The 17,890-nt window shown below is 36.0% G+C and overlaps 2 protein-coding genes across 8 annotated transcripts; one reads left to right on the plus strand and one right to left on the minus strand.

Moving 5' to 3' along the window:
• Positions 1-381: 381 nt before the first annotated feature.
• Positions 382-5,763, plus strand: LOC310729448 (uncharacterized protein). 3 transcript variants are annotated; one of them, XM_083547618.1, is made up of 6 exons: positions 383-984; positions 1,942-1,980; positions 2,209-2,253; positions 3,895-3,953; positions 4,387-4,456; positions 4,597-5,759. In XM_083547618.1, the coding sequence occupies exons 1-6, from the start codon at positions 711-713 to the stop codon at positions 5,379-5,381; spliced, it is 1,272 nt and encodes a 423-aa protein (XP_083403744.1). In that variant the 5' UTR covers positions 383-710; the 3' UTR covers positions 5,382-5,759. The 3 variants fall into 3 exon arrangements, with proteins under 3 accessions (XP_083403746.1, XP_083403744.1, XP_083403745.1); XM_083547620.1 differs by lacking the exons at positions 3,895-3,953; positions 4,387-4,456; positions 4,597-5,759 and adding an exon at positions 2,340-2,807 and having other exon boundaries at positions 382-984; XM_083547619.1 differs by lacking the exons at positions 383-984; positions 1,942-1,980; positions 2,209-2,253 and adding an exon at positions 2,911-3,132 and having other exon boundaries at positions 4,597-5,763.
• Positions 5,764-6,588: 825 nt separating this feature from the next.
• prune (prune exopolyphosphatase) lies at positions 6,589-16,623 on the minus strand. Of its 5 annotated transcripts, XM_083547378.1 has the most exons (9): positions 15,964-16,369; positions 15,530-15,564; positions 13,578-13,685; positions 12,940-13,133; positions 11,802-11,986; positions 11,165-11,323; positions 10,895-10,989; positions 10,405-10,563; positions 6,589-9,712 (listed from the first exon to the last, which is right to left on the minus strand). In XM_083547378.1, exons 3-9 carry the CDS (start codon positions 13,614-13,616, stop codon positions 9,317-9,319), a joined length of 1,227 nt encoding a protein of 408 aa, XP_083403504.1. In that variant the 5' UTR covers positions 13,617-13,685; positions 15,530-15,564; positions 15,964-16,369; the 3' UTR covers positions 6,589-9,316. The 5 variants fall into 5 exon arrangements, with proteins under 5 accessions (XP_083403504.1, XP_083403501.1, XP_083403503.1 ...); XM_083547375.1 differs by lacking the exons at positions 15,530-15,564; positions 15,964-16,369 and adding an exon at positions 16,405-16,623; XM_083547377.1 differs by lacking the exon at positions 15,530-15,564 and having other exon boundaries at positions 15,964-16,623.
• Between the last annotated feature and the right edge of the window lie 1,267 nt (positions 16,624-17,890).

A 17,890-nucleotide genomic window follows, 5' to 3' on the forward strand; every position in this document is an offset into this window, starting at 1 on the left:
TAGACGTTGTCTTAAAGCAGTTTTACAGAGTTGGAGAGGTCATAAAGTTTGTTCCTTATAATTTTATGTTTATCCCTATTGAGCAAGCCAGTGGTGATTGTGACAAGAAAAACTCTGAGATGGAACATTGTAAATGTTTTAGTTTAAGAAGGTAAACTGCATAAAAGAGCTAAATATATGTAAAGCTCATTAAGGTCTCATGTGTACATGACTTGAACATTATACTTGCTAATATCATTAATAATTTATTATAGATCCACCACAATATTGCATGACAATTTCACAGCTTGCATAAACATGTTAACTCTGTCCAGATGCGTTTCTCAGTCTGTCCAGAAGAGGGCAGTGGTTTCTTTAAAAGTTGATATAATCGAAGCACGACCTACATACCGGAAGTTGTGCTCTTCAGTTAAACTAAAAAGACTATCACTACCCTACATTCGTGCACTACTTAGGGCATGAAGTAACTAATCAAATCCTTTTGTAGCAGGCGTTATTAATAGTGTCGTGTTATTTTGGGACTGATCCTAATCACACACTAGCGCACTGAACAGTATGGCGCAGCAGCATCATTGTGTACTATATTAGCAAGCATACTTTGTAGTGTTGAAGTATGTGAGCCTAAAGCGAGTCGAAAGGGGTTTTTTTTTAAGCTAAGAGGTAAATGAGAATTAATTATAGGTTCTTATAGCGTGGAGTCTCTACAGGAGATGAACATGGTCGACTCCCATTTTCACGTTCAGCTGACCGCTGTGATGGATGTGCTCCTGAAAACCGCGGTGTCCGACATCTGCGCGCTGGCCGAGAGCTGGTTCAAATCCCTGCACACGGAAATAGCAAGAAGCAAAAAGGAGAACGAAGATTTAAGGCAAAAGCTGCAGATGATGGAGCAGGAAAAGCACCAGCCAGCAGTTGAACCGGAGGCGGAAAACACAACGACCAAACAGGAGAAAGATGACGGGGTTGAAGTGAGAGATACAGACGGTTAGTGTAATAAACATTATAACACACATGGTGTATCTGCATAAAAGCACCATATAGAGGAGATCCAGTTTACACCCGGGTTCTACAGTCTTTTGAGATTGTGGCGGTATCCTAAATGTCTTTGCAAGTGCACTTGATTGTGAAGGCGCCTAATCTGATCAGACGCTCCACTTCATGTGACCAGTTTCAGTCTCAGCAACATTGCTTTTGACAAGTCCAAACCTTTAACTAATGTAGACTTCAAACATGAAAATGCGGGGAAAAAATGTCATGGATGTGAAGTGCCAAGATAGAGATCGTAATTCAAATAACCCAGTACAGCTGTGGTGAACAGAAAAACATCTGGGTATACATGAGAGATGTACCCATGAGATGGATGAGAAGTTACAGCATCAGCAGATCGTATTGGGCTCCACTCCTGTTAGTCAGTGAACTAGACAGTTGAAGCTCGAGGAATAAATCAGATGGGCTTTTTCGATTTAGTTGGAAACACATGTACAAGTCTGTGCAAATTCCTTTTTACATGATCTAAAGGGCCCAAATCTGTTCCACATCGACGAATCCACAAACCTTCAGCCATATAATGTATCTGAGACTAATCCTATATTGTGCTATAGTCTGCGTTGTAAAACATCACAGGCCTGATTTGTATTTGTCGTTCTCTACATTTTAATAAACCGAATTATTCATTAACCATAAAACCCATGGAATATGCCATGTTGGATCTGATCATCTGTAACACGTTTTATAACCAAACCAATGTGATATCACCCATCCAACAATTATAAATCGTTAGTTTTGCTATAAAACATGCTAAAGATGAGCTGCTTATACAGCATGATGATATTCTATGGGTTTTTATTGGTCATGAATAAATCAGTTTTAGCTACACAATAATTCAATAACTCAATGTTTACTTTTGGACTTACTAATGAATTTATTTATCATCTTACGCAGATTCGGGCTGCACAGTGTTAGCAGGAACCTCTACAGAAGGTAAAATGACAATATACATTCATTTATCTATTAACACTTTTTTTTTTCATTAAAACTTTGTTCGGATTTTCAAGTAATAAAAATGCTGATCAAGGCTATTAATGAAAAACATTCACACTTTACACTGGATTGTATCTTGCTGTTTTAATATCAACAGTATTTTCACTACATAAATGTTCCATTACCGTTGAGCATATCTGATTTCGTGCGTTGAATTTGTTATTCCAGATTTAGCTGTGAGAGCACAACTATGGCCGCCCTCGTCACAGGAAGGTAAACCGTTATTTCCTCTGTCTGTATACCAGCTTTACGTCTATAGGTGTTTTCTACAGAGCAATAATCCCTCCTGCTTTTCACAGAACAAAGAGAGAAGACTCCGTTTTGTCACATTTGTGTTAAGGAAGTGGGATGCCTCAAAAGTCATCTGGAGTGGCATGAGCAAAAATTCAAATGCCATAAATGTCATAGGATATTTCATAATAAAGTTGTCTTTTCAAGACATCTTAACATGCACACTGGCTTCAAGCACGCTTGTGATGTGTGCAGGAAGACTTTTGGAAGTAAAAGTGGCCTGTTAAAACACATAAGTCACCACAAAAGGGACTTGGAAAAGTGCAAGGACTGTGACCAGGAGTTTCCTACTAAACAAACCTTGTATTCACACAGAGAAAAGACACACACCGTGCCAAAACAGTGTCCTTATTGTGAGCTCACCTTCTCCCGTAACAGCAACCTTAAGAAGCACCTACAGAGGCATAGAGATATTCAGATTTAACATCTTTGTGCTACAGACTGTTCATTTTGTCAATAAACATACAGACAAATAACACATTGTTTTTTGGCCTTCTGTTTAAATTATAATTTAATATATTATAGTACTGGAAGCTGCTGTAGCACTGCATCTTCTCATAATCTTATCAGTCCTTAGACTTTTGATTTTCCTGTAGTGGACGAACAAGTATAATCACAACGTCCCATATACTTACATTGAGGGAATGTTCAGAGTCTTGCAATGTTTTTGATTCAGACAAAACTAGCACACACCTGCATGCTCATGACTTGAAGCCCCTTCTCCCTCCCACCTGTAACAGACTCTTACTTCATCTATATCTCTATCAGTGAGACACACTTTTTCCCTCTCTCTCAATTAAGGTACCATTTACACACACACACACACACGCACACACACACACACTTTCTCCATATTTTTATCCATCTGCCACTGTCTACCTCCTTTTTTTATACCAATAACATTGTCTACTTGTGAAAATCTATCACTTTATCTGACTTTCTACTTGTATCACTCCATCTTTTTACCAGGTACTGTCTGTCACTCTTTCTTTTGGTTTTTCAACTTAACGTTAAACTATCTTTAATCTAATGAAATAGTTTTAAACTTTACCTATCTAAATCATGTAGTGTTATCTGGTATTTTAAACCAACTCAAATGTATACAAGCATATGTATATTATTAAGTCAAATACCCAAGTGCAGAAACGTGTCGCTTCTTCGCTGAACTTGTGACCTAATTGTGAAAACAAACAACATTTTTTACAGAGGTACAAAAAAAAAAAATGCACGTTTATCTAAACAAATTAAATCACCTTCTGCGTTTATGAGGTGTATATGTGGTCATATGAATAACCCGAAGAGTAAACGCTCCTGAAGAGGCTATATATATATATTCATGATTATTTATATATATATATATATATATATATATATATATATATATATATATATATATATATATATATATATATATATATATATATATATATATATAAATAATCATATATATAATCAGTTGTCTCTTAACCAGAAATTTTAGACCAAATGTGTCAACATTATCTATCCTTTTGGTGAAATGGAGATATAGCAGTCATTTAGTAATTGATTGTGTTTGTCCTACAGACTCCATGAAAAGAAACTGTTCTGCGACTGATTCTGCACCAGCCAAAAGACCACACCTGGTAATCATTTTCATATTTGGCAAGACAGAGGACAATAAAAAAATGACAAGCCTACAGATTAAACAGTACTCACACACACAGTACAAATCACACATTAGCAGCTTTTAAAGAATGAACAGGTCAGTTAGGCAAAGATTTTTATAGCATACATTTTTCCCCAGTGATTTTCAGAATTATATTAATTATTATTAGTTACTAAAAATAGATATAAATTTCCATTTGGCTAAAGATTGTGATTAATAGTAAAATGTGTTTCATTTGATACATGGAGTTTGAAACAAAATCTTTTAACTGCACTTCTAAACTGAAGAACATTACAGACTTTAGAAAGAGCTTTCGGTACTTTACTTTAGGACGTTATGGTAACACTGACTTCAGGAGGTTAAACTGAGAGGTTGAATCTGCTATGGATTTTGTGTTTGTTCTACTGCAGAGATGGAACCATACACCAGCAGAAATGAAAGAAAGATCTGATAGGGAAAGTGAAGAGCAAAAGCTAGATGGTAAGTGACCCACTGTACAACAAAACTACAAATAATATTTATTTGCTCTTGTAAAAATGTTAATTGGAATCAAATCATTGACTAAAGCTGCTTCTTCCTCAGCCACATTTGTAGTAAATATTTGTTTTTCCTCCATCTAGATACAGAACTAAATGGTGGATTTTATGTGCTCGGTAATGAATTCAAAACTGAATCAGAGAAGTCTCAACCTGTTCTCCAATCCTCGGAGTGCAGGATGGAGGTTGGCTTACACTGTTCAAATCAGAGTGAAAAGTGTGTGCTGCTGGATGAAGTGTGTGCAGCTGAAAGTCCTCAATACAGAAGAGAAGAGGAGCAGCAGTTCGACGTCTCCTGTTTATGGACACCTGATCTAGAGCCGAATTCCACCCATCTGCTTAGAGAAAATCAATCAGCCTTCACAAACTCAGACCACAGAATGGCTCTGCATTTGGGCAAAGATTTCAGTTCAGCAGTGGCACCTAAAACTGCTAAACATTTAAACTTTTCTAAAATAACCCCGATTTCTCTACTGTCTGAGAAAGGAAACGTTTGTAATATATGTGGGAAAAATCTTTCAACCAAAAATTCGCTGGCTTCCCACTACAGATTGCACACTGGAGAGAAGCCGTTCATGTGTGCCCAGTGTGGAAAGAGTTTTGCCAAGAAATTTAACCTAGATATCCACTACAACATTCACTCTGGTCTAAAACCCTATATGTGCGCTCACTGCCCAAAGTCATTTGCTGATCCAAGTGCTTTTAGACGACACGAGTGGATGCACACACGCAAATCGCAACAAAACACTAAATATAAATTCAGTTGTAACACATGTGGAAAATGTTTTTTGTCAAAACAATCACTTGCTGCACATTCTCAACTGCACACTGCAGAGAAGCAACACGGTGTACAAAAGGTGCTGTTCTAACTTTAGAGACTTTGAAAGAGCAAAACAAAAGTGTCAAACACGTGACATGAATTAAGCACATGAAATAATATTGTACAATATTAATTACATAGTACTATTGATTTATTTTATATGCATTTACTGAAAGCACTTATATAAACTTATCTAAACTTTGGTGATGTATAAATATGAGACATAAGATAGAATAATTGTCCAAAAGAATCTAATACAAATAATTATGCATTTTATTAATGATTTCATTTGTATTTTACATGCGCTGTCCCACTAATAAACTCATTTCTTATCTGGCAACCAAAAAGAAAATAAAACAGTTTACAGGTCGGATGCGAACTGTCACGTGGTTCATGTAGCTACTAGAACACTGGGTGCTACAGACATTACTTCATTATTAAAGAAAGGAACACACAAAACATTGTCTTTTTTTTATATAAGATATTGTTTAAGTTGATGTTTTATGTTTTGAAGGGTTCCTTGTTCATGTTCATTTACACAAAAAGACGAACTCGTAAAAAACAGTAACTTTTTTTATTTTCCGGTTTCTTTTTCATTCATATTCAAAAGGAAACTAAGTGAAACATACACATATGAATTTATTTTTACCTGCACGATTTTGCAAGCGGGCAAAAAACTTACATATTACGGACAGGAGCAAATAACATTTGTTTGTGGGAGCAGGACTGAAAAATGCATCTGCACTTAATACTATTTTTCTTGCATGAGATTTCTGTTCCTTCCCAGTACTCAGTTTTCTGCCCATCCCCTTTTGCCTATTTTTTTTGTGACAGTTGAGTCACTATTGCTCAGCTTGCCCTAATTTGGAGGGTTTTCACTGTTGCCTTTCGTTTTCATTTTACTGCAAAAAAAGGGCAGTAAAATGTTCCTGACTCACAAAAGAAGCTTTTAAGTGATGTTCAAATAGAGAACATCTATCATCAGTGTCCATGCAATGTTTTGCTTTTTGTGCATGTCTTTTTTTTTTATATATATTTGTTCCATGCAAGCATGTAGACACAAGTGACTAAAACGAAAAGTTAAGTTTTTCAATCAAGTGACAATGTACCAAATGTATTGCCTTACTTCATACTACTTTCCACTGTTACAAAACAGTTTGTATGGTAAACTAAATAGTATTGCCTCCAAGTCACTTGACATGACACTTTCTTGTAGAGGTTTTAGATATAAAAAAAAAAAGTGAATACAGATTTCCTTTTTTCCTGAACTGTGCTTTTATTGAAATTCATGATTACTGAATTTTTGTATAGTAGCCTTAAAAATCCTATTCTGTCTTTTATTTGTAGTGTTGAAGTTGAAGGGTTTGGATTTTGCCGTCATGCCACTGGCAACAGACATTACATATTTATTAGTATTAAAATATAAAGGCAAAAATAAGCAAAACAAAAACAATTTTAAACCATTTTAGCACTTTACTACGTTCTTATTGTCAGCCGACCCTCTATTCATTCCTCTGCAATTTAAACACCAAACAATTTTTTTATTTAACACATTCGAATTTGCAGCAGATCTTTGAATTAAGAAAGGCCCACAAATTAAAGGCAGATAAAGATTAACACACCAGTGTACGATTGTCCAGCATCATTTAAACTACATATACACTTCATGTGAATTATACAGTTTGTGTAAAATTGCTCATAAACTGTCTGATCTTTTTTGAGATACTAGACAGATAGATAGCTAATTGATATTCTAAATAAAATACACACTCGCCATCTACTTTCTAAGAAACGTGTAAACTTGAACATTCATGCAGTTATCTAATCAGCCAATCATGATGCAGACAGATGTCAAGAGTTTCAGGTAATGTTCACATCAAACATTAGAATGGGGACAAAAATCTTTTAGTCTTTTGAACCGTATTTGTGACATGTGCTGGTTTAAGTATTTCTGATCTGAGATTTTTACAAAACACTCTGTAGAGTTTTCACAAAATGGTAAAAAGAAACCCTCCTATGAGGTCTGCAGCCTGAAACACCTTGTTGAAGAAAGTGATTAGAGGAGAAAGACCAGACTGGTCAGACAGAAAGTCTATAGTAATGCACATTTTCAGGTGAATTATTTTTTATACTGTTCAGTTCATGGCTGACGAGAGTAAACCCCAATGCAGTCTTCTGTTTGTGTGGGCCATCCACATCAACTTTTGCATGCTGAGATGCTTTTTTTGCATAAACATGGATGTAAATAGCAATAATTTGAGTTACTATTCCTCATAGCATAGCAGCTTGAACCTATCTGGCTTTTTTCCTCTGATGTTTCTTGTCTTTATGGGATTTCCACCCAAAGGGATTTCCAAACTGCTGCTTATATTTTAGTTTTTTAATTTTTACACCATTCAGTATACTGTATCTGCATAATTTCTGTGCTGTTTCTTACCACATGGTTGGCTGATGAGATCATCCATAAAAATTGTGTAGAACAAAACATCGAACGGAAATGTACATTTTGCCTTCCAAGTCCTTTATAAAAAGCCAAAATTATTCACAGTGATTGAATAACATTGAACCTGCTGATACTGACTACAAAAACACATCTTTTACCAATGTCCCATGTCAACATCTTTCATGACATTTAGATTGAAAACATCAAAATTTCAATGAAATATCTTGATTAAATACAGTTTATCCAAAAGCTGCCAGTACAACACCTGTGATGCATCATAAACCTGATTCTCTTAGACATACATACGCTATGCAATCAATAGTAGAATTCATTTTGATTTACATAATACCAGAATTAGATTTCTTGGCACACTCATAATACTGGTTATTATTAGGTTAATTTTAAACAAAAATACACTGAATATTTCATCTGTCAAACAGTAAAAGAAAATACAAAATCACACACACACACACACACACACACACACGAATCATCCCTGCATAGTGTACCTAATATTTGTAACACTGAAATTAATTGTATAAATTAACTATGGAGATATGAATACTGAACCAGATGAAATTTGCATTGATACTCTTTGGTCTTAAGTAGAAAAGTCTCTCTGAAGCTGACTGCAGGCAAATTTTCACGAAACAAGCTTATGTTTGCATGCAACCTTTTTGAGATGACTTGGCTTTCGTTGCATTGATATTAATAAATAATTTTAACAAGATCAATGCACTGTCACAGACATGACTAACACCTGATGACCTGAATCAGGGCATAGAAATCAGAAATGCTTTTGAAGCCTTCCTAATATCATCTTGTGGATGCAGAACACATCTGAGTAAGCAATATTAATATTATTCATGCACTGAAATAAAAGTGCAAGCAAAATGCATAACAGTACAGGTCTCAATTTAAACTGATTTTAATCTCGTTGAATACTAAATGGCACATAATTTTTTAAAGTCAAATAAAACAAATAAATAAATTAAAAAAACCAAGAAACTGTGAAAGGGATTTAAGGATTGATGATGAACCAATTAATAGATTAATTCATATAAAGCTATTTATGAAGGAATGCAAGTGTAGGCAGTCTTTAGATAGAAACAATTATGATTAGATACACTTATAATGAAATGCATTCAGTAAAACTGAAACTATTAAAACTTTGAACACTTATACCTTTTACATTTATGCTCTTGTCAGATTTATATAGAGAACCTGAGGAAATGCTTCTTAATAAACTTGCTGAAGAACCCATGGCATAAGCAGCTGGACTAAAAATTTTATATAATACAAACAAATATGCATGATAATTATGTCCAAATGCAGAACATGACATATTGAACAGCTTCTAATAATTGGAGTACCATGTCTAAGATACCAGGATTATGTACTTTTCCAGTCAGAAAAAAGCAGTTTCCTGTTGCGTGCCCTGGGCTAACTGTATATGCAGTACATACCTGTACAAGAACAACCACCTTTCTCCAATGGCCAACTTCTTGTCTATGAGGTTCAGTAATAAAACTAGTGTACCATCATGGTCCATCATTATCCTCCTCACTGATTATCTTGCTGACCTTTTCCACCAGCATGTCTGTATTGATTTTGGGAAGACCATTGTCCAATGGACAGCCTTCGACCAGACTGTTCATTGGTGTTGGGGGAACACCGGAGTCTTCTTCCATTACAGTGTCCTCACTGTCTTGCTGAGAGTCCCCCTGCTCTTGCAAGCACTCATCGTCCAGCTCAAGGTCCTCCAGTTGTTCCATTTTCCTCTCTAAGTCTTTAAGGAAATCTGAAATGATGGGTAACACCTTCTTACGTGAGGCCTGTACGTTACCCTGAACATAGGCCTTCAAATCTGTATATGGACTGCTCATGGGTGTGAGATTCAGATGGGGGCTCCTGGCTTTTTCAAGTGCTTTAATTACCTATTAAGAAAGAAAAATACAGTATCCCAACATTTTCATATATACATGCTGTCCCAATGGATGGGTAAGATTGTATAAAGATGTATATAGAGAAATGTATGGTGGCTTTGGGAAAACCCTTTTTGGGGCATGACATTAACAATCATTTGCATAGCAAGATTTTAGGTATCTTTTTAGCAGTCTGACCAACCTGTTTGTTAAACTGTTTTCCTACCCCCCCAAAAAATGAATAAATAAATAATTACTTATGCATTATTTCAGTGAAAAAGATTAGATGTGTTTTCCAGACTGCCTCACAAATAATGGATTTTATCTAAAACCAGAAATGCAGCAAAATAAACAAGATGACTAATCAAAATAAAATAAATTGTCTACTACACAAATTGTATACTACATGAAGACATAATTTAGAGTGTTCTGGCAGACAGAAACCATACTGATGATTTCCGAATAGAAAGTGTTGCTTTTATTTTGCTGCCACAGAGATTTTCTAGTCGCTGGCAAGCCTCAAAAATAAAGAATACAAAAGAATTTTAACAAACAAATGACTCAATGATTTTTTTTTTACTCAGGATAAAAACCAAAACAAAAATAAAAACATTACTTTTAAATGTTAAATATATGTATGAGAAACGGTGAGATGTAGTATGAGAAACTGCTATGTGGTCTAAATTGAATGAGCTGTAGTGTACCTCATCCCTGTTGCGTGTGCTGGAGCTGTATACAGCAATCTGCCTAAAAGGCTCCTTATTGTCGATGAAAGAGATGGTCATGGCCACAACCACATTGTAGTTATGCTTATGACAGAATTCACAAAACTCCTGTTGCAGGTACTCTCGTTGCAGAAATGTCTAAAAAAACAGAGATTTTTTTTTATTTTATTTCTTTTTTGGGGGGTATAAAATGCAGGCCATTAAGTTGTCAATAAAACATCATCATGGGAGTTTATTTACAATTTTATATTTTAAATATATGTATTTTATATGTATGTTTGAAAAGTCCGCAAATAGTTTGAAATTTTAGAGCACAATAAAAATCATACTCACTGTATGGTATATTATTTTCCACCAAAATTTTTAATGACTTATTCTCCCAAGATTACTATTTTTTAACAAGAAGAGCAACATCTATAATGCATTCAGTATGCCTACATTCAAAAAGCAACAGTGTGAAATCGATTACCTCAAGTGTCATGTAAATAACACTGACGGCCAGTCTCAGATCTCCTCCTGATACAGTCTTCATGTCTTTTAACAACATTTGCTCTGTAGTAAGGCCTGTTTCACATGACACAAACGTATATTTCTTTCAACATTGTGGACATTGTACAACTGGTAACACTTCAATCTTGCCACAAAAAAAAAAAACATCTTTGAAAGAGACTAATTCTAAATATTCCAAATGTTGGTTACCAATTTTCTCATTTAAACTTGTTTTATGCCTGGCACATACCTGACACATCAAACATAGCGTTCTGTAGAGACTGAAAGAGAATGCTCCGAGGAGGGAGTTTAGGGAAGCGGCTCTCTAGAAGGATGACATACTGGCTGTCTTTTGGTGTGACTTTCCCAGCCTCAGGTGCCATATTAACACAGTCAGTGATAATCGTGCCTGACAACACACACAAAAAAAAATACAGATGATTTAATACAATTATTAGAAATACTTTTGGGAAATATATTTACTTTCACAACATTTAAGCTCAAAGAACTATAGAGAACCATAAAATGAAGTGCATATGATAAGATTAAATCCGTATTTTTGGTGGTTACTTGTCTATTTGGAATTGGTCTGTGTCCATGATAAGCACTCTGAGCTCATGCTGTTGATTTCAGACTAAGTAAACAGCAGACTGAGCTGTGAGTACATCCATTCATGTTGAAAATTGCTGCCATAGAGCCTGCTAATCAGCCATACTGTTTAATGACTACTGAGCCTCAAACAATCTGGCTATTTGCACTGAAGTCAGTGAGGCATCTACTTTGTTTTACCTATCTACTTTCTGTGCTAATTCTTTGCACTGTTCAGCAAGTTTCTTTATTTTATTAATGCTCACTGTGTTCAGGCCATTTTAAGTTAGTCTTCTTACCATACAAGAGCTGTGCCACCTGTTGGTCCAGCAGATCAGGTGCCTTCTGGACTATGCGCTCTGTAATCAAGGTGGCACAGGAACCCACAGTCTCCGTGGTTACTTGACAGGAAGGAGACAGAGTTCTATCCAAACGATGATGATCAATGACTTCCACCACAGCATTTTCCAGTGTTCTGTCAGCCCTGCACAGAGGAGATTGTACTATTTGCTCATACAATGTTATTCACTGCAGTTTTATTATCGATGTAGCTGTGATGGATTTAATTTGCAAATGTACAGGCAGCCACACAAAGCAAAACTAAATAATATCAGTCACGGCCAAACAACAAAACAAAAAAGGAATTAATAATATTATAACATGGCCACTACCACTCCAACATTACATTGCAAAGTGTTTTATTCATCTTATTCTACAGCCATTTGCTGATTGTTTAATTAAACAATAAGGCATACTTATTATTTGTCTATAGTGCCACTTGATGTAGAACATCTGGGACACAGGTTCCAGCTATCGATTATAAATGCTAACAGATGTTAACAGTGGTTCTATCATCATTTTTTTCCCCCCTTTTTTCCACTTTTGAAAAAAAGAAACTAAAAATGTAGTTTACCAAGACAATGCAAAAGTGTCTCTTTCTCTTAATGACTGAGTTAAAGTTAGGAAATTGACTTCTGATTCTTTACACAAATGACAGCTCACTATATCTCACTATACAAGTACTTTCTTCTTACTAATTACACATTTTAAACTTGTTTATGACATTGTATTATGCTGCAACTTTTGAAATTTTAACATTTTATTTTTCTAGACCCATTTCAATACATGTCATACTGTGTGTGGTTATGTATATGACAAATAAATATTTACATTTAATTTGCCAGTATAAGTTATTAAAGATTTTACTACAGAAACAATAATATTCCAAATCTATGTGCATTATGGTCAAAACTACGGTCAGGGCTACTTTGATAGAAAATGAATCCACATGTTCTGAGTAATCAAAAGCAAACATGGTGCTGAGGTGTAAAACACTGCATACATACATTTAACAAATACAGTTAGAGTACTGCATCCTCAAACAATACATTCAACTGTAAAGTTAATTGTGTAAAATAAAAATCAACAACAACATACTCTGGCAGAACGTTGTGGTCCACTAATGTGATGGTCAGATTTTTCAGGCTGTGCAAATCCACCTCGTCCCTGAACAGCAAGTAGTCCTGCGACAGGCCGCTCTCTCTCAGCAGAAAGGTATTGTCAGAGCGCAAGGGAAGTTCTGCCCTTGGAATGTTCAGCATAGGCACTACTGCTTTTCCAGAGTCTAAGGTCTAATAACCAAACAATGAGATTTCAATTATTTCCCAGCTTCATTATAGCAAAATCATGGTACATATTCTTCTTCAATATGAAAAGTCAAAATATCCCAAACCAAGACTAATAAAAACACAAGTTAAACTAAAACAAACTTTGTGATCTTCATTCTTTGGGGCATGGACGTTGTAAACCTTACGATTCTGCCCCATGCTGACATGATTGCATTATACTCTTACTGCAGATTTTTACTGTGGGACTTCTTTTAAACCTCTCATCTACAAGACATTTCTGTACACAGAACTACTGTTCACGAGAGGTTTTTTTCTTTATTGCACTATTCTGAGTAAACTCCAGAGATTTTTGTGAGGGAAAAAAAAATCCCATTTGCATCAATGAGTAGGTGTACAGCTGTTACCAATAAAGTGCCCAATCAGTGAATAAATTACCGACGTTCTCACCTTTGACAGAAAATAGGCAAAAGTCAGAGCTGATACCATGGAGTCAATATCACATGCCTCATTCCCCAGGACAACATGGAGCTGCCCAAAGCTGTTCCTTATGTGACCCTAAAAGAAGCACAAAAGAATTAATGAATTATAAATTTGATCTCAAAAACCTGCAATTAGTGTAGCTTGAAATGGCCAACCATTGTTTACTGAACAAATAAATAACAAATAGTAAAAGCATTTTCAATGAACAAAATTCACTCATTAAACATTAAATATCTGATGAGAAGGATTTTAAGGTCAGACGTAAATTTTACATTGAGTTTAATTTAAAAATGCATTATTTTGTTGAGGCAGTTCCTCAGACACTGATATAATAAACTCACTGGTTTATATCCATCTCACTGCATCTCTAATTGTAGGCTCTAAGAAAAGAATTCTGGTCAGATTTTCTGCTACACAAAAAGACAAACCATTAAATGTTAAGGGAGGGGGGATTCTTTTTTTTTTTTTTTTAACAAATAAGTGATTAGGTCTGAGATCCATACTTCCATGTGAACTCAATCCTGTGAGTACAGGGGCTGACTATATGATGTTAAGCTTTTCTCTATGTGACTATTCATTTGCACAAGATCTTTTTACATTTATGTAGTATTTATTTTCTTGGACCAAATTCTGTGTTCACAACTCATTATTCTCAGAGACTGTGGCCTTGTTCTGCATGTTGGACAGTATTTGGCAACCAACCGATTCCTATCAAGAAATCTAACAAATATGGGGGTATTAAGTTGCTCCTGTGCAAACTGGATTTTATACTGATGACAACATACATTGCTGGGGCTTATAATCTTAAAACAAAACAGTAGCTGTGGGAGTGTGAAAAAATTTATTTCTTTGATGCATTTCATATGTCTATTCACACTGTATGTTTCAATGCACAAAAAAAATCTGATCTTTATAATCCTTCATGCAATGGTCTTCCATTTTAAAACTATATTGAATGATATTTAGATAATAAAAAGATATGTTCAAATAAAAGCAAAAGGTTACACTACTATAAGGATAAGGATGATGTATAAAGAATGTACTGCTGAGTCAAAATAAAATTTAATTGCAAATACTCTAGGCATTCCCACTTTTAGCAGCCACCATGTACAAAGTGCAAGCAGTCCCCAGTAGAAGCCGCAGCCTTTATTTGTCGCATATACATAACAGTACGGTGTAATTCTATCCTTCGAATATCCCAGCATGTTAGGAAGTTACAGTCATTGCGCAGGGTCACCAGTCGGTGTCTTGTTTTTTTCAAACCTTTCATACTTTTATTGAAAATTATTTCAAATTTAAGACCTTGGTAAACGTGTTTTCCATGATTAAACCGTAAAGTCCCTTTTTTTTAAAAATCGAAACAGAATGAACATGACATGATACAAAAAGAGTCATATACACAATATGAGCAAAAGTTTTTGAACAATTTACACCCACTATATGGTTCTTCCCCAAAGTGTTGCCACAAATTCGGAAGCACAATATTGGACAGAATGTAGATTTCGCTTCACTGGACCTAAAAAGCCCAAACTGGTTCCAGCTGGACAGTGCCTGTGTGCACAAATCCAAGTCTATGAAGACATGTTATGTCAAGGCTGGAAAAGCTCAAGTGTCCTACACAAAGCCCTGACCTTTAAAAATATTCCCAGTGTGAGTAACCCAAACCCTGACCACGCTAATGCTCTCGAGTGAATAATCCATCTCCACAGCCACACGCCAATTATTACAATAAAAGTGGAATACATTTATAATGTTATGTTCAACAAGTACATGTGAATGTGATACTTAGATGTACACAATTTTTTAGCCATCTATCATATATCAAAGAACAACGAAATAAAATAAATAAATATAAATAAGAAATACAGACAAGATCTTGTACTCCACTGACATCTGACCCGACTACTTTCTGTACTCACCACAGATTTCACAATCCGAAAGATTTCTGTTCAGCCTGTGTAAATAATCAACAGTGGGTGCAGCTTTGAAATGCATGAGAAATAACCACTATTCATTTTCTGTTATCAGTAAATAGATGGACACAGTACAGATTCGTTAATCAACACAAGACAATGGCATCAAGCTGACACATTATGTATTGGTCTTTTACCCTTTGAGCTTTGGGTTAATATATTCATTACAAGTGGGCAGGTCAAATATTCATTTATTTAAAGATATATATATATAATAAATGCAATCCAGTAATACATACAATTCGTTTATTTGTCTGCTGTGATTCCCAGCATTGCAACAAAATACAAATATATCTCAGAACCCCTGGGGAAATGGGATCCAACCGTGTGTGTGTGTGTGTGTGTGTATGTGCTGGGGGCGGTTGTGTGGGTGTGTCTACCCACAGAGATGTGTCTAATCACCAGACCACACACTTTACTCCCCCGGAAGCAGAATTCAACGATGCGTTATCAAACATAAATAAGAAAAAGAAAACAAGAAAGAGGGAAAGCATTGCGTACATTGTCAAAAAATGTAATGATAATTTGCAGACGTTTGTTTGACCGAAAAGCAGCTACTTGGAGAAAAGTCTGGCAGATCTACTTATACAGCATTAAAAGTTGTAATACATCCACTTGTAACACCCTAAGCGTTGCTTTGTTGGGTACAAAGATCAACTTTTCTTCTCCAGAATTATGTTCAGCAGGTTTTATTCCACGCTCACCTAATATTAATACCTACACAACCCTATTTCCGTGCGACGAAAAGAAAACTGTGTGCGGTGTGAAGACCACCAAGTGACATTACATAAGTGAACAACACATACACATCGTGATCTTACCTTCAGCGCGTCCCGACACCCCTTTAAATATGTCTCCATTTTCGCACAGAGCCTAGGAATAACCAAGCAACGAGACGTTGTTGATGATTATGAATATGTCCTCTACTATCAACTGTGTTTGTGGAGTTTACTACCCCACCAATGCACTGCAATAGATTGTGCCGATTCACTGCTTTTCAGTTTAGGCAAACATAGGCTGACGTCATCACCGCGCGTCAGGGCGACATTCAGCCACGTGACTGTAACATAGAGAAGTGCAATAATATATGGTGGCTTGTGTTAAGAGTAGGGAGCAAGTGAAGAAGAGCTTAGAGAGTTGGAGAAAAAGGGAACGAAAGTCCGTAGGGGTAAGACAGAGTATATGTGTGTGAATGAGAGGGAAGGCAGGGGAGTGGTGCGGTTGCAGGGAGATGAGGTGGTGAAGGTGGAGGAGTTTAGGTACCTGGGTCAACAGTGCAAAGTAATGGACAGTGAGAAATGAAGAAAAGAGTGCAGGCAGTGTAAAGTAAGTGGAGAAGAGTGAATTGTGACAGAAGAGTATCTGCAAGAGTGAAAGGGAAAGTTTATAGGACTGTGGTGAGACCTGCGATGTTGTATGGTTTAGAGACAGTGGCATTGAGTAAAAGACAGGAGGTGGAGCTGGAGGTAGCAGAGCTGAAGATGTTGAGATTTTCATTGGAAGTAATGAGGATGGACAAGATTAGAAATGAGTTTATTGGTGGGACAGCACATGTAGGATGTTTTGGAAACAAGGTGAGGGAGGCTCGATTGAGATGGTTTGGACATGTGCAGAGGAGGCACATGGAGTATATCAGTAGGAGAATGCTGAGGATGGAGCCACCAGGAAGGAGGAAAAGAGGACGGCTAAGGAGGAGGTTTATGGATGTGGTGAGGGAAGACATGCAGGTAGTTGGTGTGAAAGAGGCAGATGTAGAGGACGGAGTAGTATGGGGACGGATTATTCGCCCTAATTGGAGCAGCTGAAAGAAGAAGGTCCTCTGGCAAATCTAACTCCAAAAATAAACCTGTTTACTTTTCCGACGCGTTATCTGTCGTTAGAAAATTAGGAGCATGATTCTTGTAAATCTTTAGAAACATAGTTAAGTGTTTCTATGTGCATTTCACACCCAGGCTTTCAGTGGTGTCCTACCTGAATTAATTTACTAATTTATTAATTTAATCTTAATACCATCATGATGATGCCACGGCTATAGAATCCATCAATATTATACAGAAACTCAGTAAAACATCTCATGCAGCGATAATTAGTCATTACTAATGCAAGAAACCCAATGAACACAATTCAACAAATCTCCTTTCACTGCAGCCACAGCTGCGCTGCATACACCGTCTCTAGCAGAAGCATCAATATTAACCTGAGAAAATTACCTTAGGTTTTTTTGTGATTTTTTTTTATTGCATTATGCTTTTCCTGGGGATTTGAAATAAAGGCAAATTGTGTTTTTGTAACACAATAGTATAAATG

Source organism: Silurus aristotelis, assembly GCF_946808225.1.
Source record: "Silurus aristotelis genome assembly, chromosome: 1".
NCBI classification, from domain to species: Eukaryota; Metazoa; Chordata; class Actinopteri; order Siluriformes; family Siluridae; genus Silurus; species Silurus aristotelis.